Source organism: Cygnus olor, chromosome Z (genome assembly GCF_009769625.2).
Source record: "Cygnus olor isolate bCygOlo1 chromosome Z, bCygOlo1.pri.v2, whole genome shotgun sequence".
NCBI lineage: Eukaryota > Metazoa > Chordata > Aves > Anseriformes > Anatidae > Cygnus > Cygnus olor.
Genome location: NC_049198.1, coordinates 49,552,411 through 49,574,905, shown reverse-complemented (window position 1 = coordinate 49,574,905; position 22,495 = coordinate 49,552,411). Strand labels below are relative to the sequence as shown.

Below are 22,495 nucleotides of genomic sequence, written 5' to 3'. Positions count from 1 at the left end.
AGTGTCTTGTTCCATTTTTTATTCCGTCCTTTAACTATAAATTACTCTGTCTGAGGGTGCACGAGCGACAGAGGATACTAGCACGAAATACTAACTGGCTTTTGCTGAAATTATGACTACCATTGCTGAAAAGAAGCATGAGAATTAAAATAATTGAAACACTTCGTTAACAACAGAAGCCTTCCCAGTGCTATGGATCCTCCATAAAGCAGACTTTGAAATGGTGATAGGAGACGTTTATAAATAGGTTTAAGTCCTTGTCTGTCACTGGAGTATAAACAGGAATTAAGGTTTAGGAATTTTGAATACAAGTTTGTACAACTCTTCCTGCTCAACTTCTTTGAGAGGACTCAAAGTCTAAATATTACATATTTCATGAATGTAATTCAGAACATGTGAAAGCTAGTCAAGAGGGCAGTTTCACTACCTTTAAAAGACTGAAATCTCAGTATGAAATTGGACACAATATGGACTAACTAAAGCTGCACTGGAAACCTTCTGTTGGAGAAGCAAACAAGATTTATCACTCTTCACAGACAGCTAAAGATGTCTGGAAAACTGTGCAGTCCAACAATGAAACAGCTGCACAGAGAGGTTATTTAGGAACCATCAATTTAGATGTTCAGATTAGAGATGGATTCAAGACACAGGACTTTGATCAGGATTCAGACATGCTGTAAGTTTTCAGACTGACCTTCCATAGGGACTGGGCAGTATTCAGCTCCTAACTTCTCCAAAGTTTATGTAGAATTTGGATCTGAGAGTATAGTTTGCACCCAACTGCAGCTCCTAGAGGTCAGGTGCCTCAGTGTTGAAAAGAAGTACTTGAACCTTGACTCACTTAATCAGTGGCTTTGAGGTCTGTAAGGAAAAGCACGGTGTCGGTATGGTTGACGGTCACAGGTAACAACAGCAATGGACTGAAATTGAGAAGCTAGCTTGTGGCATGGCTCTGTGTGTTTATATTTTCTCTTTTCCAACATTAGCTTTCAGATGGCATTAGACATCTGGAAAATATAAGCATAATGGTCAGGTTTGAGATACGTAAGCTACCATAAAAAGGCAAGTGACCTACAAATACATAAGATCCAACCATGAAATGAAGTCCTTGTTATTTGCAGAAAGTGTGACTAAAACTCAGAATCTGTCAGTAAAACTCTCATAAAGCAGAAACTCACCTGAGTGCTGGAGAACAGCTCTTTTGTATTACATGCTTGCTGTTTCCTTACAGCCTTTGCTAGTGTTCTTATCAGCTTGCAGCTCTCTGAATATGATCATTTTAATTGAGAAAACTTGAGGGCTCATACTATTCAAGGTTTCCCTTTGCAGGAAAATCAAAATGAACTCCTCTTTCATGAAAAGATTAGCCACCTGTGAACACAACACTTTCCAGGTGGCTATATCTTATCAGGCTCCTACGTGCATGTGGAGCAAGTAATGATGGAGTTTGGTCTCACCAGTATTACACCAAGGAGGAAATCTCCTGTTTTTTTTCTGAGGCCAAAAGACCTGCAGTAAGTGACTGAAGTCTTCTGCTTCAGGTGAATCGAGACACAAATGAAAAGCAGACACTTCCCTGCCTGCAGTCAGAGAGATGTACCAGGAGGCCCTCTCAGTCACCATCACACCTATAATACAAACTCCCATATTCACTCCTGAACTCACATCTCCTGGAAAGTAGGATTTTCGGATGTTTTCGAAACCACTCAGGTGCCAAAGGATTCCAATAGGCCCCTGGAAACAGAAGTTTCAAACTTCTAAAAATCTCAAGCTGCCATTTCAGCTGTTGCAAGGCAAGGAGGCTGCCAAGGAAGTAATGCGTTTGCTTACTTTTGCCACCATGTGTGTCATTAGCATATTGTTTGGAGAGCCTTATCCCTTATTCCTCTTTTCCATCTCTCTCTCAGGCTCTCCCAGCTTGCGCAGTGTTCCTGTGAGCAGCCCACCCACTCAGGGTCAACACCCATTCGATTTAAATTAATGGGAAAACAGCATGTCCTTTTCAACTTTCCAACTCCATTACATTGAAAGAAATCTAAGCTACAGCATGCCTGAGGGGATGAATGAGGTCCTAACTGCTAAACATGTACGTTAAATGGATTAAATAACAACATACATTTAATCCGATTATAAGAATGTAATTACACTTTTATTGCTGCTGTTAATTAATTACATAGGGTATGATATCTAGAGCTGATCGCCTGTTCCTCCTGCTGTTGGTGGATAGGACAGATGACCAGCCTGCTCCTGAGAGAAGGATCAGGCACATTCACATCCATTCACCCCTCCAAATCTTTTTTCTGTGTGTGAGCTGAAACAGCAGACATCCTGTTTGCACCTCTGCTCCAGAGCTCATCAGAAGGACTGATGAAGGCAAGGACAACTGCGCTTTTGATTGCCATGTGCCTTGTGTGTGGTCACAACTAGACACAGCCTAGCAGATAGCTCTGCTTGCTTGCCTTGCTGCACGCTCCACCCTACCAGGCACGTACAGTGCCTGTGCAGTCTGTCATGCCCATACATGAGCCTGGGCTCCCTGTAGCACCAGAAGCCATGTTGACATTCTCACTCGCCTAAGAATAATAGCTAAACTCCTACCAGTTCTAGTGTGGCCAGGGTTTTTCATCTGATTACTAGGAGTAACCCTGCAATGGAAAGTGGAATAGACAATTACAGGAGCAGATGGGGCAAGGGGTAAGCAAGCCTTATTTTCTGCCTGTTTTCTAGTAGGAGTCTCCTATAACAATAGCAAGAAATACCTTGTATGTAGCTGCAGCAAGACGACTCAAAAGATGACTCAAAGACATTACTTTTTTTTATTTTATATTTTTTTTCTGCAGACAACATCCTTTTTAATGCCATATATTTATTTACCTGTGGGAAACCAACTCCTTTCTACTTCTGAATTATTATCATTACTTAAATAGTGTGGTTTCAACAATCACATACCTGAGTTCCTGAAGAGTCTAAGCAGAGGAAAACATCCTCCGGACATAACACGCAAAACACTCATTGCTTTACAGAGCCTGCTGTCTAATTATCCACTGTTTCATACAGACCAAAACTACCACTTCTCTTACTGCAGCATCTCTGATAGAAGTCTTTGGTGACTCCAGTCTAAATGACTCCACAGACCCAAAGCATCATCTGGCTCAGGAGCTTAATATGATTTCCTTCCACTGCAGAGAAAAGTTAAAATTTCAGTCCAACATTTTCAACACAAGCTAAATTAATTTGAGGCATAGCTGGTAAATATATTCCTCTCTTTAAACACTACTGAGAGCACAGCAGAACAGCTGCAAAGAGACACATTTTGCTTAGATTTGGAAGTCATGCATGTACAGTTGGCTAGACTAAGCTAAGCTCTTCATTAATAGAAGAGTAAACTCAATAGAGAATTCAAGAATCAAGCTGAGCCATATTTGCTTTTACACTAAACTATTCAAAGGGGCAAATTATTTGAGAATAACAGAAGCACGTCTCTTCTCATTCCAGCAGATGACTTCATTTTTTCCTAAGCATCCTAGCTGAAATGAATCAACTGGAATTCTTGACAGATTATTTTATATACACAAAAAATGCTTTCTATGAACAACATAAGAATAATAAGAGTTCACACAACTAACTTTCAGGATAACTAAAATTACTAAATTAACTTCAACACACAAAAATATTTTACTTGTCAACTCTCATCACAGAAACCAAGAGTTCAGTAAAATTTACAATGGAATTAGTAGTGAAACTACAACATATAATGTAAAATGAATGTGAAACAGGTAGAGCGCCTTATGTTTCTGAGCATAAAACTGTCTTCAGAATGGATTAGTATGAGATTTTTCATTAGAGACATACTATTCTGTTCCTGCTCACCAAGCAATATTCTGTTTTTTCCTTCAGGAGTCAAGCCCCTGACCTAGTCAGACACATGATCTGATCAACTCTCCCATTCCTCCGTGGGACTTGACGAGATGCATTCCCAGGTCCTGAGGAAACTGGTGGATGTAGTGGTTAGGCTGCTGTCCATCACAGTTGAGAAGCCATGGCAGAGCAGTAAAGTTCCTACTGACTGGAGGAGGAGAAATATAACCCCCATTTTTAGCAAGAGAAGAAAGGAGAACCCAGGGAAGTACAGGCCAGTCAGTCTCACCTGTGCGCCTGGCAAGACCCTGGAAACTATGCTAAGGCACATGGAAAATAAGGAGGTGACTGTTGACAGCCAGCATGGCTTCACTAAGGGCAGGTTGTGCCTGACAAACCTGGTGGCCTTTTACTATGGGGTTATAGCACTGGCGGATAGGTGAAGAGCAACTGACATCATCTACCTGGACTTGTGCAAGGCATTTGTCATTGTGCCCCATGATGCCCTTGTCTCTAAATTGGAGAGATGTGAATTTGATGGATGGATCACTGGGTAGGTAAGGAATTGGCTGGATGGTCACATGTAAAGAGTTGTGGTCAACAGCTCAGTGTCCAGGTGAAGACCAGAAACAAGTGGTGTTCCTCAGGAGTTGGTACTGGGACTGGCGCTGTTTAACATCTTTGTTGGTGACATGGACAGTGGGATCAAGTGCACCCTCAGCACGTTTGCCGATGACACCAAGCTGTGTGGGAAGGGATGACACACAGGAGGGAAGGCATGCCATCCAGAGGGACCTGGGCAGGTTTGAGAGGTGGGCCTGTGTGAACCTCATGAGGTTCCACAAGGCCAAGTGCAAGGTCCTACATCTCGGACGGGGCAAAAATAGAGGCTGGGCAGAGAATGGATTGGTAGCAGCCCTGAGGAGAAGGACCTGGGGGTGTTGGTTGACAAGAAGCTCAACATGAGCTAGCACTGTGCGCTTGCAGCCCAGAAAGCCAACTGTATCCTGGCTGCACCAAAAGCAGCGTGGCCAGCAGGGCTGGGGAGGTGATTGTCCCCCTCTGCTCTGCTCTCGTGAGACCCCACCTGGAGCACTGCGTTCTGCTCTGGGGACCCCAGCGCAAGAAAGACATGGACGTATTAGAACAAGTCCAGAGGAGGGCCATGAGGATGATCAAAGGGCTGGAGCACCTCTCCTATGAAGACAGGCTGAGGGAGTTGGGGTTGTTCAGCCTGGAGAAGAGAATGCTCCGGGCAGACCTTACAGTGGCCTTCCAGTGCCTAAAGGGGGCCTACGGGAAAGCTGAGTAGGGACTCATTGTCAGGGGATGTAGAGATATGACAAGGAGCAAAGGCTTTAAATTAAAAGAGGGTAGATTTAGATATAAGGAAGAACTTCTTATACTCTGGGGGTGGTGAGGCACTGGAATAGGTTGCCCAGAGAAGCTGTGGATGCCTCGCCCCTGGAGGTGTTCAAGGCCAGGTTGGATGGGGCTTTGAGCAATCTGGTCTAGTGGGAGGTGTCCCTGTCCATGGCACAGTGTTGGAATTGGGTGATCTTTAAGGTCCCTTCCAACCCAAACCATTCTGTGATTCTGTGATTCTGCTAGCAGAAAATAGTTCTCAAATGTAGAAGAAGAAAAGCCAATAGTGCTACCTGACTCTTAGCTGCACAGTCCATCAGTCCATCTGTTGCTACACAATGGAGTACATTGCACGAGAAGTTATTTGTTCATGCGTTTTTTTTTTCTTGATGTTTTCATCCTTTTTTTTTTTTCCTTTTTTTTTTTTTTTTAAGTTGACAGAACTTTGGATGGGATTCTTCCAGCTGTAACAAGTGAGAATGCTGTTTCAATCACAAAAGCAAAGCAAAAACAAAACCCCACCACACTGACACTAGTCTTTTTTTGTATTTCACTTGATTTGTAGCATATTGTGGGAGTGCTGGAGAAACGGAATTGTGAGATTCAAGGCTGAATTAATTAAATAGTTTGGGCCAAGAGGAATCCCAGAAGCACAGAGAGATATCTTCTATTTGATAGCTGTTTTCTACATCTAAGCGCTGTTCAGTGCTGTTCCTTGCTAATGATGAAAATAAACCCACACAGAAAGTCTGCTAAAAATTTTCTTTGATCCTGCCACGAGATTGTTACCGTAGGAGCATTACATCACTGAGCATATATTTGTATGGAAGTAATGCCTTTTGGTTAAAAATGAGTGGGCATAGGATAGACAGAAATGCTGAGTTCAGAGAAGAGCTCATGAGTCAATGAGCACCTCCTTAAAGTATTTCACACCAAAAACACGGACTTGCAAAATGTCAGGGGAAATTTATCTTGAAATAGGAAATGGGCCTGAGAGGGATTTTTGGAGGTCTCTGGTCTGACCTCTTGCTAAGAACAGAATTATTGCCAATGCTACACTAGGTCAGCCATGGCTTTTATGTGTTTGAAAAAACGACAAGGGTGAAGATACCATATCCTCACTGGGCGACCTGCTCCATTGTTGTCCCACTCCGCTGTTCAGGAAGCTGTCCTGTTACCCTATTCAAATTCCTTCTCCCTTTTTATCCACACTCACACAACCTGCATGACTGATGAATCAGACTTCCTTCTCTTCCTGCACCCTTGCAAAAGGTGTACTGCATTTCCACATACAGGTAAGTAACTGCAGACACAGCAGGAAGAATGATGCGTTCAGCTAGGTTCTCCAAACCTCTGTTGGTCCAAACAGGCATCAGCCTTCTTTACCAAAAATTTGACCAGGATGCTCACTCTTTTTCTTACGGCCCCCATTCCCACCTTTGACTCATAGGGTTATTTGATGCCACCCATTTATCTGAGGGCAGTCTGATAAGTGACAGACAAGACAACATCAAAAGGTCTACTTGTTGCATCCTGGGAGGACTGTAGCCTTCAATGCTGCAGGTTGCACTCCAGACTGCTCAAACTGAAATCCCTGTTTCCAGTGGCAGGTGGTGTGGGGGCAGTGGAATTAACCACTCTGCAAACAAAGAGAGGTTTCTGTAACATCTTAAGCCTTTCTTGGATTACGCATTCCCCTTTTCCAAAATCTTCTTACCCAGAATCATTTCCTGTTCAGTAATCTGGTTGCTTTGGAGCCAGACAGTTGGCTCTCATGGTGGAAAAGTCCTGTGTTATCAGAAAAAAATATTGAACAAAACACGCTTCAGGGTAGGGAGGAGAGGAAAAGCTTGGGGCAGTTTTCACTGAAATGTACCGAACATCTGCAATTGAGATATTTTCTTGATATTGAGATATTTTCTTGAAGCCAGGAGACTGACTTTCACTGTTTAAGTTCACATGAAGTCTTCCATAAGACACCAGTTTCCAAGATAACTTAGGTACAAGTATCACATAGGTCCCACTCATTTTGCAAACAGTAGACTGTCCACTGAAAGCCCTGCAGCACTGGACTTATAATCTTTACTGTGACATTGCCAATCCTCAGTTTTGGTCCCTAAATAACTAGGTAACCTGTGGCCTAGGCTGCTCAACCCAACTCTAGGGAGGTTGTGTGTTTGCAAGAGGGAGACTGTGGTCTCCCTTCCCATAGCAACTCCAGCAAAGCCTTTGCACCGGTGTGAGGACCTCAAGGCCAAATGAAAATGCCAGGAGTCAGCTAGCAATAAGATAGTAAACATTTACCCAGACTTCTCAAGAAAAGGAAGGACAATGAGCCTGGGAACACTGTGTGCAGAGCACCAGTTGTCCAACAGCATGAATGCTCGCTGTGAAGCCCAGGGCTCCCAGTTACGAAAAAAAAAAAAAAAAAAAAAAAAAAAAAAAAGAAAAAAAAAAAAGAAAAAAAAAGGAATTTCAAGTAAAGACTCATGATAGCAACTACTTCCTTTGCTTCTTCCTCCCCCAAAACCTTAAAATGTATTTTAATTCAGAACAGGAATTTCAAGACAGGTGAGCGAGTCCCATTCAGCCAGAAACCTGCAACTGGGAAGGGAAGACAGAGGGCTTTATTTCAATTTCACTTACACAAACCTGCCACTGAGGTGAATGAGATAACAGAACTGTAATACTCTAGAAATCATCGCAAGGTCTTTCATTATGTCAGTCATGTAATTCTTGTTAGTGACTGATCACTGGCAACCCTTTCTCTTTTCGAAGTGCAAGTTAGTTCTGGGTTAGAACATAGTGTGCAAATTATTTGTAGGCCTCCCTCATGGACAAAGGTTTCCAGAGATCACTGAAAAAAGGCAATGTCTACAAAGCCTAAAATACATCATTTCCCCACCCCACCCCACCCCCTTTTTTTTTTTTTTTTTTTTTTTTTTGTATAGATAGGTTAAAGAATTAGTTATTTTAAGACACATGGAAAATAAGGAGGTGATTGGGTGGGGAGGGGGGACACTTCTGACATCTTTTCAATGTGCTATTAAAAATCTATACTTGGCAAAGAAAGATTCCAAGACAACACCACAAGCATCATTTCAAGTTTTCAACAGAGGAAAAGGCAAAAAATAATCCCCTTTGCCCCAGCTAATTGGGTGTATATTCAGCTCTGATTAAGCACAGTGTCAGGTCATCAGATACTGGAGCATACAGTATCCCAACTCATGAAGAGACTGAGTTGATAATCCAAATAGTAGCCTGTCTCCATCTATTTTGATCCTTCAAGAGAGACTGCAAAATTTCTTCATTTCCATGTTTGGGTTCAGGAGGAGTCAGCAGACTTTGGCAATATGCCCTTGTCCTCTAATGGATGTTGGGCTGGTGGATATGCAAGGCATTCTTCAGGGATGTGGCAGACCCCTCGCCCCTATGTGAGCTAGATCAGAGTCACCCCACCCCACCTGTAAATCCAAAGTTCCCTTTCCGTGAAATAGGGGGAGAAAGGATGAAGAGAGGAAAAAGGGATGCTTTACTCCCTCCCAGAGATGTTAAATGCAGAACCAGTCACATAGATATTTCTATAGTCCCATCATGAAAGTAGCCAATAAAGAACAACACACACACAGGCACACACTCTTAAAAAGTTTTTATTAATTTTCATTGTTTTTTTTTTTTAAAAAAAAAACAAACCCGTCAGTGCAACAGTTCAGTATCCCCTTCCTATCCCCCATCAGTAAGCAGTAATTTTAAAATCAGGAAATACCGAGTGCTGAAGCCAATGGGTTAGCATTTTGCTATTTAATTCCTTCTGTCAAACTCTGAAAAAGTCCTCTGTATAAATTAAACAATGAAAAAAATGTTATTTTCAATTCTATGTCATTACAGTCAACAGAATCATAATAATGCATCTAAAATGTGTGTCCACAATATATCAGGTATACATTTTTGGGAAAAGAAAAAAAAGGAAAACAATATGACATTCTAAGCTTGTTAAAAGGATAATGGTCCCGTATGTTTTATTAACAGGTTAGCAAAACAAAATCCAATGGATTACAATATTTACATGTTATTTGAAAAATAAAGTAGTGATAAAAGCATGTCACAATCATTTATTTCTTTTTTTTTTTTCTTTTTCATTTTTGGTAACCATTACAAACACCCAATCCAGGTATGGAACTGTTGAAATACATTTGAAATGAGGCCAATTAAAAACAAATACAGACACAAAATGTGTATTTATATTTGTCCCTCGAATGTGTTTTTCACATGATGTTCCCTCCCTACTTCAAAAAAAGGCAAAAAAATTGGAAAACAAAAATCAAAGGAATCCCCCTACCCCACAACTGATGAATCCTCAAACGCAAAACACCATGCTTCTCAAGTAGCACTTATTCTACAAATGCAACATTTTTGCCATCAATTTTATGCGAAGCTCTCTGAGACACCATTTTCCCAGCAGCTTCCTCTTTTCCCCCCTCCCCCTCCCATAGATCCCCCCCAAAACAAACAAAAAAAAAACAAAGACACATGCATTTCTAAAACTAGGTTTCAGTCAAGTACTTTCTACTTTTTGGAAAGAAACTCTTTTTTGTTCACAATCAGAACATACCATGGGCACCAGATCCTGTATTCCCTGCTCAAAATCCCCTTGAGTTTGGTAGGCTTTCCATCCCAGGAAAAGTGCAGGATCAGCCACTTAGGTATGCAGGTTCCTATTCATTCTACGCTGCTCCCCTCATGCTAAAAGCTAAGGAGGAGGGGAAAAACTCAGCAACTCCACCTTGAATCGAGTAAAGTAGTTCTCCAGGCTCAATGTCATATGTAACTATTACACCTCCGCTTGCAAAAAGATGTGTGTGTTAACAAACACCCCTCCCCTCCCACCACACCAAAACAAAAAAGAAAGCACGCACACCACGGACAGAAGAAAACAAGGCAGCCAATCTTAACAAAAAGTTACTGGTGTGAGACTGATAGATGTTAATATGACAAGCAACAGAACGGTTATGAGGACCTATGTGTTTGGCCCGCAAGCTGCATAGCTGTGCTGTAAGTTTGGTTCTTTAGTCTTAAAAAAAAAAAAAAAAAAAAAAAAAAAAGTTAAAACATCTTTGTTATTTACGTATGTTTAAAATTAACAGCAACAACAACAGCAACAAAAAGTTCTATTCACAAGATCTAGTCTCCTTTCCCTGTCCCCCCTCGAAAAGAAATAATTCGTTTTACATGACAAACTTAATTGTGCTGTATTTGTAACACCTCAGGCTGATAGAAAATAAATGTGGCAAACAAAACCGCACAATCAGTCACATGAAATCTATCAAATCCTAAAATTAGAACTGAATACTAACAAACAGCTTACCTGGAATAAAGGATGACAATTCACAAACAGTTATCTAGGAATTAAAGTCTCTCTCTTTTTTTTTGTTTTTTTTTTTACTAAAATAATTAAAAAAATCACAGTATTTTAAGAAATAAAACCCACACTGGGATTTTAAGCACAATTTGTTTCTTTCTTTAAAACTTTTTTCTTCCTCCATTCACCACCTTGCCCAGCAGTCTCTCTACATTTAACCACAATGACAACAGGTAGTACTGACAAATGCAGAGATCTCCCTTGGTTAATTTTGAGGTACTAGGAAACAGGTGACTGTTTTAAGCAAAGCAGTTTCTGTTTTGTTTCTGTTTTCTTTTTTTTTTTTTTCTTTTCATTTCTAAAGCAGTTGCATTCAGTCTGGAAAAGCATTATGTATTAAAACTAGAAAAACGCACCAAAATTTGTGCGTTGAAAAGTTATCCCCTTACTTCTTCCAGGCTCACGATGCCTCCATTCACAAACAATCCAAGTCTCCACTGCAAAACACGTTGTGTAATGTAGAAATATGGGGAGTTTCTTCATTAGTCCAAGACGAATGTAACTTCCCATTGTCAAGATCCAGAAGAAAAGATGCAGTGATGTAATGGAGCCACTTATTCCACCACTTAAATAACTTTAATACACACACACTCACACAGGTACCAGTGCTTTGAAAATAGATCATTCAGTCCTAAAAGCAGCTTTATTTCTTCCTTCTGCCCGCCCCGCCCGCCCACCCCATCCCACTCATCACTGTTCAAGTACGTTGGTTAAAATCACACCAAATGCTTATTCGTTTTTGGCCTCCGGGTTTTCTTGGAGAGGTTTGTCAGCAGCTACCACACTGACTACTGTTTCACTGCTGTGGGAATAGTCCAGCACCATTTTCTCAATGCTTTCTTTTTCTTCTGGCAGTGTGCTAACAGTCTCCTCCACATCCTCCTTCGGCTGGCTGTCCTCGCTGGTCCCATGCTTACTTTCATTCAGTGCCCTGAAAGCCAAGCAGCAGAATACAGAAACGCAGTCAATACAGAGAACAGCAAAGCCAATCCATGCGTATCACAGAAGGGGGAAAAACAGACCTCTTCCTAAAAAAGTTGACACAAGCAGCCACACCTTTGCCACCTCATGCTTAAGAGGAGAGGTAGTGGAATGAAGCTGCCAGTGGGACCCATGACATTACAGCTCAAAGAAAGGCACAGGAAAAGAGTACTTTTCCCAAAGAGTTAATGATCCAATAAAACTTTTTCTAGCTTTCAACATTGCAAATACTCTTATCTAGGTAGACAAGATTAAGAGTATTAAGATTAAAGTATTTTTCATCCTGCCACAGTTAAGTTACAATATTGTATTTAAATGTCTTCCCCAGGACAGCAACCTTGAACAAGTTCTGTTCGTTGAAGAAACTCTTGTCAGCAAAGACATCTCTACTACAGAACTGATCTTCATCAAGAGAAGGAAAATTAAGTGTTCCAGAGACAGCTATCTTATCTGTGACATGTATCATCCCATGGTGTGTAAACTGTTGACAAAGATCTTTGCTATGAACTTCACTGTGCTCATTTTAAGAGGAGTTCATTACAAATTTAACTTCCCTTTAAGGCCTTACCGTAATTTCTCTGCACATAATTCTTTGCACTGCTCTACATGTTTAGCTGCAAGCATGCAAAATAAACATAATAAGAAAGGCAGGAGAAAAAAAAATGGTGCTTCCTAGAAAATTCCTCATGTTTTTTGCCGTTTTTAAGTTGCTCTACTGGCAGGCAAAGTCAACAGCACACTGCTGAAGCTATCCTGGGGCAACTATGTGGTATTCACTTAGGGATAGCACTACAGTCTACAGTCACTCTGGGCTGTGCAGTTAAAAAAGGCTGAACTGGAAATTCTCATACAGAGACATCCAATAATTGTAGCAACACTTAAGATAGAATTCTTCCTTCATGTAAACATGTTTGCCTTCATCATGGGACTTGCTGGAAGGTGAGAATACTGTGGGGGAATACACTACTACTGTTACCTCTGGCTCTTTGGTGAAGGAGAGTAAACCAACTTACATGCCATGTCTCAGCACATGTCGCTCCCACTCAGAGCCTTCTGTAAATGATCGGCCACAGAATTCGCACGGGAAGCGTTTCTCTGGAGGACCAGTGTCAGAAAACATCATGGGATCTGGAAAAGGTCAGCACAGCCTGTGAATTTTTATGTCCCAGGGCAAGAAGGGACCACTGCGATCCTACTCTGATCCCTTCTGCTGCTCCAAGAGAAAAAAAGTATCTCTAAGAAGCAAAAGGACATACCCATCAATTATTGTGTTTGTGAAAATGCAATTTCCCCAAAGCAAAATGACACTGCCAAGCAACATATCCCATCCTAAATCTTAGAACATATCTGCAAAGAAATGTAACAGAGTTACTTACTACACCCTGTCCTTGTATTTCAATAAATGAAGAGACTGTGGAGTTTGAATTCAAAACGAACACTGAGATGAGTTTATGGTAAAAACGGCTTGAAAGAAAAATGAAAAAAAGCCCATCTACATTTGAATTTCTTGAATTGGTTGTGCACAAACTCTGAGAGCAGCCCTGAGGAGAAGGACCTGGGGGTGTTGGTTGACAAGAAGCTCAACATGAGCCAGCACTGTGCGCTTGCAGCCCAGAAAGCCAACCGTATCCCGGCTGCACCAAAAGCAGCGTGGCCAGCAGGGCTGGGGAGGTGATTGTCCCCCTCTGCTCTGCTCTCGTGAGACCCCGCCTGGAGCACTGCCTTCAGCTCTGGGGCCCCCAGCGCAAGACCTCTTAACATGGACCTGTTAGAGTGAGTCGAGAGGAGGCCACAGAGATGATGAAGGGTCTGGAGCATCTCTCCAAACTAAGGGAGGTTATGAAGGGTCTGGAGCACCAACCCAAACCATTCTATGATTCAGTGATTAACATGTGATCCTCAGAAGAAATAGACTATTCATTATGAAGTCTTACAAGCTAGAGTATCTGCAAAAGTCTTGCATCATAACTGCATAGGTGTTTCATCCCATCCTAATCTTTTTATACGAAGGGCTTGGGGCCTCATTTGCAGAAGTGTCAAGCACCTAGTAATACGAGCAATACTGGCAGCTGAGGGAGCAGTATTTCTGAAAGCCAAAACCCACGTGAACACAGCCAGCTTTAACAAAAGATGAAACATTTTCTCACAAATTAAGAAGATCACCACACAAGCCATTAAAAATAATTGCATGGACTATCTCACTTGATTCTTTTGCTGGATATGAGACAGCACCATCTGCTCAGAGCATTAATTCCTTAGCAGGGATTATCTTAAGCAAGAAATCAACAGAATGTCTTTCTGACTCCTCCCAAACTACATAATAAAAGGGATTTTGCTTCTTTCTAGTTCTGATCTCTGCTCGCTTGATTTCTTCACTCACAGATTTACTCTGTTCAAGATCAGCCTATGATCCTAAAACTGTCCACACAAGCACTACTATCCACATCTAAAGTTCTGTAAAGGAATTTTTGTGACACATATCCCACTTTACTAAAGTTCTATACGAAATTATTCTTAACATCATTTGTTGCTTCTTCCCCCTCAAAGAAACACCCCCATTTCCTAGTTTTTACTGTTGGTGATTTATTATGTGGATAAACATCACAAAGCAAGGTGCTGTGTCAATAGGAACACCAGAAATTAAGTCAATACCATTAGTTCAGTTTACACAGAATCACAGAATGGTTCCAGTCCCCCCTGCCATGGGCAGGGACACCTCCCACCAGACCAGGTTGCCCAAAGCCCCATCCAATTTGGCTGTGAGCACTTCCAGGGATGGGGAAATCCATCTGGATCTTAATCCATGTGTGTGGTACAAATTTATAAGTACACTGCAACACACAGACATGGTACAGGGACAAATATTTGTAGAGGGCAGATGTTCTGGAAGCAGAAGTTGCTCTTCTGTACAAGAAATATGCCTGACATATAGTACACAATAGGAACTTCGTTCTGGTTCTCTACAAAGAAGAGATATGTACTACAGAGGATATTTTGCTGAAACAAATAGGGAGGATTTATATTTGCAATTCCCATTAAGATTAGCAAGTGCTACTCTAGTAAATCCACCAGCTCTTCAGAATACACTCTATTGTTCACCCTACTTCCTGATCATTTTTGCTTCTAGGGCTGTGAATTTGGACGGCTTCCCTGAAGGAGTATCAGAAGCTGCTCTTCTCTGGGGCCTGAGAATGAGACGGATGAGAGGTAACAAACTGCACAGACACCTGACTTGTCTTCAGTTTTGGTGGCGTTTTTTTTTGTTGTTGTTTTTTTGTTTGTTTGTTTGTCTGCTTGTTTGTTTGTGTTTTTGTTTGTTTTTTGTTTTTGCATAATATTATGTACAAGCACTTCTGGATCCTTCCCTGTTTCCCCCCTCTACCATGGAAGTAGATTCTGGTGAGACAGAGGTCATCTGGGACACAATCTCTAGCAGGGGCAGTGTTTCTTTTTGTGGTGTATGACAAACACCCTCTTTTTCCTCTCCAGCCCCTGCCATCTTCTTCCTTCCAGGTCATTATGTTTTCTGCTGTCCTTCACTAGAAACAAAACATTGTTTTCCTTTCCCACCAAAAACAGCTGTTCAGCTCTGCTGAGGGGACATACCCATCTCTGTCTGCTCGCATGGGCACTCGTTCTTCTTTGGTCCACTGCCCCAGTAGTCCATTTGGAGAAGCAACACACTCCTCTCTGCACCTTCAGTACTGTGCATTCCAGCCTCAAGTCAAAGCGGTGAATCTAGGCCGCTCGTTTGACTCATGGAAAGAAACCCTGGTTCTGCCAAAGTCACAGACTTCAGAGGGTTCAGGCAGCATTTGCTTCCAGATTCTCAAGAGCACAAAGAGGCACTCTCAGCAAATCCCACTTCCTGCTAACACCACAAAAGGCTAGAATCATCAAAAGCACCCCCAAGAGGAATATGAGACTGCACAGTTTGATGTGGTTTAAAAGCTGTGACACCATTAGCCACTGTGGCAGTCAATATTTAAAAGCATGGGTCTGGTCCTCTGCTAACACAGCAAACCATTTCTACGTTAGAAGTATCTTCTAAAAATCCATTGGGAGACGATGTCAACATGCAACTCTGCATCCAATCACACTTTCAGCTCCTGTCTCACTGGGACATTTTTCTAAAATGTACTTCGGATCTTGCACCTTAAAGTGGTAAACTACAACTTGGCAAGAAAAATACAGTAAATACAACTTCTGCAGTAGGCATAAATGTTTTCCTATTCAATCCTCTTCAATCTATTATAGTATAAAACATTACAAGTTGTAACAGATTAAAAGGAGAAAAATTAATAATGGTGAAACATCACCCTTATCGTCCAGTCAGGAAAGAATACCTGCAAAACAAGCCAGAAAACATGCATGCTTTTTTTTAATTGGTCATCTAAACAATCATGCACAAATCCCTTTTTAGCCAGCCGCTGATGAGATATACACAGGTGGAAAAAGTACAGAATAAAACTTAGAATTGTTTACACACTATCCCTTGCTTAACTATAGATCACATGAAACACACAGATAACACTTATCTATTTTCCCTGTAAGTTTAAATCTCCAACAGAGAAGGCGATGTTTTTACACTTGCACCATAAATGTAACAAAAAGAAATATCCTAAAGCCAATTTAACCAATGAACTTCACCTTCAGCTGTCCCCCTCCCTACAGCACATTTACAGGGATTTGTAAGGCCTGGCAGACAGCATCTTCTTCCCCTTGTACTGGATATCACAGTTTCCATGGTCACTTCAGTAGCACTGCTTCTGTGTAATGCTAAGGTAATCCTCACAAGGTCAGCGTGACTCTTCATCCTTTACTAGCTGTGGGTCTATCCAAAACATTAATCACTGTGCTGTATCTGCAACCAGGAGGGGGGTGGTCCTGTAGGCAAAGTGTTCCAGTCATGAACCTCTGAGGGTTGAAGCTCTGCCTGAACTGACACCTGAGCAGGCTTTCACACTTAATAACCCTGAACTTTGAAATGCATATGGAGCTAATATCCCTTTAGTAGGTCCTCTGATTTTTCTACTGCTGCTACCTAAGATCTTGTGAAGGATACTTTTCATTAAAATGTAAATGGTTTCCTATCTCACTAGCTTCCTTTCTCATTTAAATAAAAACTATCATTAACTACACTTGAAGTGCTACTGATAAGCACAGACTGAATTTATGCTGCAGGAACACTAAACAAAAGCCAAGACACTGGGGCCTGGCTATTAAGAAGGTGAGAGAAATGAACTACACCTCTCTTGTTCTGAAAACAACTTGTGAATCCAGAAATCTTAATTTTTCAAGGTCTAAAATGATTTGGGGAGACACTTTTTCTTTTGTGAACAACTCCTGTATGTGTTAGAAATCAAACCTTTCACTGAAAGTTGAAAATTCAGGAGGAAAAAGGTAAACATCATGGCATATCTTTACTTAAGTACATATAAACTTAGCTAACTGCAGTCATTGGCACCTGGAGGGTGAATGACCCCCAGGATCCCAACATCGAGGCATCGCAGGACTTATTAAAGAGTCATGAACATACTGTATTTGACCAATGAACTGAACACCACAGCAAACTAAACAACACACAATTTAGACCAGATACTTGCAATAAGTTGGTTTTCATACTGGGAGAGGGCAAGGACAACATCCGGTTTGATTTATAAGGGTATTACTTTTTCCCTATTGATATAACTTTGACCAAACCAAATGCATTAGCGAGTACATGCCCTAGCCTTGCTAAAGTGGGATTACTCATAGAAATGCACTTATGCACATAAATACACAATGGTATACATTGGACATGGACCTACCCTGGCTCTAGAGCTGCCAACCGCAACAACTACAACAGGACTAGCTCTCTAAGAAGGAAGGAATGCTGGGCACAGAGTTAGGAACAGCCCATAAAAAAGTTTGGCCATGACTCCTTCATCCCTTGCTTGAACACTGCCAACTGAGAAGCTAAAAACTGATTACCAACACAGAAAATCTGAGAGACCTCTAAAGTACTCCCTGCTTGCATAGTTTTCCAAGACCTTATAGATGTTATCTGCATGGGCAGATAAAGTCAAAGATCCTATCTGCATTTTCTCATAGTACGTATTTTCTTAACAGACTGAAAACTTGCAATAAGGATTAGAAACATGAGATACCCCCAGGAATGGTGTCTTCACAAAAGCTCCATTCTGTTCCTCCTGGCATGCCTACATGACTCTGCTGGAATGTGCTGTAGAGTCAACAGCTGACCTTCCGTGTTGGGACTGGTGGGGCACGTTGCTGTGTCTTAAAAGAAAAAGAAAAAAGCACTGTACTGACCTCTCTCTTCAGTTTTGGGGCTTAACTCGTCTTCTTTTTCTTCCTCATCACTGCTGGAGCTCTCTGTTTTTCCCTTCATTTGTTCCAACTGGTCCAAGTTAACCCGTCCAACCAGCTCAAAATTACGACTCACCTTTGACAAAAACATTTTTGTCAGCAATCAGCATGACCATCAGCTACTCAGAAAAAACACCACATATGCAAAATGAAATCCAGTACACCCCAAAGCCACTCAGCCACAGGTGACATGCAGACCTGGTCAAATTAACACTCATTTATTTTCAGTAACAACAACTCATTTTTCACTGTTTTATCTGTGTTTCTCATTTTGTGGTTTTCAAAAATTAATGCCATTCAGTAAATTATCCTCATTTCTTCCTGTCTTTGAGGTATTAAAACTAAAGAAGTCCAAGAAATATAAAGTACTAAGTTGTATCCTACTTTTACAGGATCATTCTACTATGACGATCAAACATTGCCATTGCACACTCATATTGAAAGAAAATTGTTTGTGGCTGGTTCATTCAGCGTCACGCATGAAAGGATGAGTCCTTTACTAAGCACATGGCTGCTGCACACCATGTACACTTTCACTCATTAATAACAGATTAATTCTCACGAACAGCTTCAAAGTGCTTTGCAAACTGATATATAGACTATAATGTGAACATTTCACCCAGCAGTTAAACTCAGCTAACCCTAGGGTAAAGTGCACCAGCACTTAATAGCTCAAGGCAGCAGTATGTAAGCAGCAGCTTAGGGCACAGAAGTCAGGAACTCTACCACATTCACTAGAAACAGCAGAGGAACAGTCCAGATTTACAGTAGAGGCAGACAGTGGAAGCATGACCAGGAAACTATGGCTAATACTTATTTGATGACGAGAGCCCTCTGAGCTCATTGATCACTGCTGGTAAGGATTTTGGATTCAGCTTTCACACAAAAAGACAGCCCTCCAGCAGCACAGGCACTGAGCTACAGAGGCAGAGAGGACGGAGACAGAGGAATGAGTGCAGTACAACACCTCCTGCAAGATGCTGAATGAAATACCAACCCCCACTGGCTATCTTTTATGCCTCTGCAGAAAAGGGAATCTGAATGAACCTAAGGGTCATATGAATTAGACTCTAGTATATCTCCAAATAGCAATCTATCCTAAACGCAGTGGTGTACAAGTAATCAGGTTCCTAGAACTACTACCTACAGACAGCTGGGACGAGGTTCTCTGACTTGACACGTTACCCACTGAGACTTAAACAGACAGGACCACATGCAAGGCATTTAATTCAACCCAGTTCATACACAGGAACTCTTTAAGGTGCAATATATCACTTGGGTATCTGAGCCCAGAACTTGGACACAAATTAGTAAGATATAAATTATTGAAGACAGACATAGAAAAGATACTGTAAACTATTGGGATCATTATTGCAGGTACAAACTGGAAGGAAAAGCTAGGTGAGGAATAATCTTCCCATTCTGATCCACTGTGAAAAGAATGAGGATTAATGTCTCCTAGATATGCCAGGGCTTTTGCTGTGGTGATTGGAAAATGAGGAGCATCTCATGCACCACATGAATTGCAGAAGACTCTTGAAGAGTTATAAAGAAGAAGACAAATAAAAATAAGCACAGCTGGCCAACATTAAGTTTACAGAGTCTGTTTTTACAAGACAGCCAAACATTTATTTGTTTGTTTGTTTGTTTATTTATTTATTTTTTAAGTGCAAAGAGTTTTGCTGGGACTCCTGATCTGCTAATACTGTCAACATAAACATGTTTGGAGGTAAGGGAAGTGTTGTTCAGTTAATGAAGTGAGAGTGAGTTTTAACGAGGACTTGGGCAGCTCAGCCCCAATAGATGGAAACAAATAGCTGCCTGCCCTGGAAATGTAACAAGAAAATACTCTGATAAATACTCCAAAATACAACTAAGTCCTAGAACTTCAGTATCTCCCAGATACACAGTTCACAGCTACAGAAATTCAAAGTTAACAGGAGTCTGTGGGAAATCTTGTAGCGGCTTCTTAAAGACTGGATTAGGTCTGTACTCATGGATTCCACAAAAACTCCAACCCAGTCTTAAGCTAGGACCTAATTACACTTGCAGTTTATCTTTCCGGTGTTAAATGTAAACGGAAGGTATTGCCCACTTTGTTATTAAAATATGCATGGCACTACATGCTGCTGAAGTTGCCAGAGCAATCTTATGTTTGGAATCTCCTGCCTTTTAGAAAAGCTGAATCATATAGCCTTAATATTGTTTTGTAATGTTTTTTTCTTTTTTCTTTTTTTCCCTTTAAAAAAAATACCATTCATAAGTGCCTTTTCCAGATGATCACACTTTGCAGAAAATAGTTTGCCAGTTCTGATCAATCTAACAGTTTTAGAAACTCTCAGTTTTGACTTTCTAAAGAAAACAAGAAAAAAAAACAGGAAGTAAAATCCAACATGGGATTAGTTTTCAGATTGTCATGGGGTGGGAGGAAGAGAAGGCAGGTTGGCTTAATCAGAGTTAACATGCAAGTAAACTAAATACATCCTTTGCAAGGAGTAGATAGTTACTAATTTAAACTATTTTGTAATTACCTTGTGCTCATCTCGAAGGTGAGCGTCCAGCTCTTCTGTGTGTTTGGTCTCATAGTAGCAGAGTTGGCATTTGTAAGGTTTCAGTTCATTGTGCTTCTCTATGTGCTGCTGCAAGCTCTCATCACTGGAGCAGGTAAAGGTACACTTATCACAGCGGAAAACAACTCCCTGCAAGTACTTTGACAGTTTGGAACGACAGACTTCAATGGGAACGACCCGCTCTTCTGTAGGAACAGGACAACGTTCACTTAACAAATTTTATGAAATACCAGGCCACGTGTCAACAGCTTGGAAACTACCACCCACACAAAGAACAGAATCTTGTATAAGGGTATGCAAATCCACCTACATAGGAGCGGGACCCAAACTGGAGTAACGCACACACACATACAAAAAAAAAAATTCTCTGCAACAACAGGGCTAATCCCCTAAGACTACAGATGCAGATGTCCCCACAAATGTAACTACTCATTGGGTAAAGAGGATGGGAATGGAGGTTTTGGAGCAAATGATATTCAAAGCTACTCACTCGTGACTGTGAGGGCAAGTAAGGCAGCACCTTTTTCTGGAAGAGACTGTGCAGTTCAGCCAGCACCAGAAACTCCCAACACATCCATAACTGCTAGAAAGCTCAGATTCAAAATCTACACACACATCATGTCACACCTCCCACAGTTCAGATCAGGGATACAAGCATGTACAGCAAATGCTCTTGCTGAGTTTTTAAACTCTCCGCTTCTCAAACAAAATACAGATATTTAACAGAGCAGCAATTAATTTCAGTCTTTTGACAGAACCAGAATCTGATGTAACTCTCATCCACTGTGTTCCCCAAACTGTGTGCATAAGGGAAATCCCAAATTTGACCCTTCAGCTGAGGGTCACCGGAAGGTCCTTATTATGGGCTTTTGTTATTTAACTGGCCTTTCTTAATTAGAACACTGAAATTTAGTACTGTTATCCCTTATGGACTGCAGATTAAAGGAGGAGTTTGATCCTCCTCATGCAGGTCATCCTTAACATATTAAAACAAATGAGAAAAAAAAAACAGGCCTGAATCTCAGGTGGTTGACAAGAAGGGTACAGGAATGAGATGTGGTAATCCACGTACAAGTCTGAGCAAATGGGCCATTTTCTTCAGCAAGGAGGGTAATATCACAACACAAGACAACCAAAGAAATACAAAGTCACTTATGGCTTCTGGAAGGTGGTAAAAGCTCCACTATTCTCTTATCTTCAGCCAATCCATGTGCCACCACTGCTCACAAGACCTTTTCCACAGCCCATGAAAATATTCCATCCTCCTCAGCTTCTCCCAGAATACAGAAGTTTTCCTACCTCATAACTACCACTTTGGCCACTTCAAAAAAGCAAAATCTCTAAAAAACCTGGAGGACTTGTGATTCTTTTCTACACCAATAACAGCTTCTCTAGCTATAGAGCCACTAAGTTGTGGCCATTTGGTGTGGAAAGCAGGGAAGGGAAAATATAGTCTAAGAGACAACAGAATTTAAAGCTGTGGTTCTGTGGTCAAAGATTTTTTTAGAAGCTTGTTGCTACTGTGTGCTTTTGGACCTGCTGAATAAGTGAAGCAGCTGGTTTCAAAAGTGAAAAGGCTAAGTTAAGCATCCAAAAAGAGAAACACCAACTAAAATATCTGAAAATTCCCTTTTCTTATAGCACATGGCACAGATTTAAAACATAAAACAAAACACTAAAACTTGGGATAGTATAAAATGTTTTATCTACTACTCTGGAGTAACTCAGCATTTCCTAGCTCACATCAGGAAACCCTATTTTCTCACAATTACACATACACTCCTCAAATGAAAAGCAACACAGTAACATGAGAAAAGCAAGATAAACATAAGTTCTAGAGTGAAGGATTTTACTTTTAGGGGATGATTTAAAACTTTTACTTGATAAGCTCATAGTGTGATACCTCCAAGAAATTACTTTGGAACTCGCAGGG

The 22,495-nt window shown here is 41.1% G+C and overlaps 1 protein-coding gene across 5 annotated transcripts in view; it reads right to left on the bottom strand.

Annotated features, from left to right (window-relative positions):
* Positions 1-10,851: 10,851 nt before the first annotated feature.
* The window catches only part of ZNF462 (zinc finger protein 462), a 73,124-nt gene continuing 61,480 nt past the window's right edge, over positions 10,852-22,495 (bottom strand). For all 5 annotated transcript variants that reach the window (XM_040541109.1, XM_040541111.1, XM_040541113.1 and 2 more), the window contains 4 exons: positions 20,524-20,747; positions 17,936-18,068; positions 12,637-12,751; positions 10,852-11,573 (listed from right to left, as the gene is read on the bottom strand). In XM_040541109.1, coding sequence (XP_040397043.1) covers positions 11,372-11,573; positions 12,637-12,751; positions 17,936-18,068; positions 20,524-20,747 — 674 coding nt within the window. In that variant the 3' untranslated portion in view covers positions 10,852-11,371. The remainder of the gene's footprint in view (positions 11,574-12,636; positions 12,752-17,935; positions 18,069-20,523; positions 20,748-22,495) is intronic.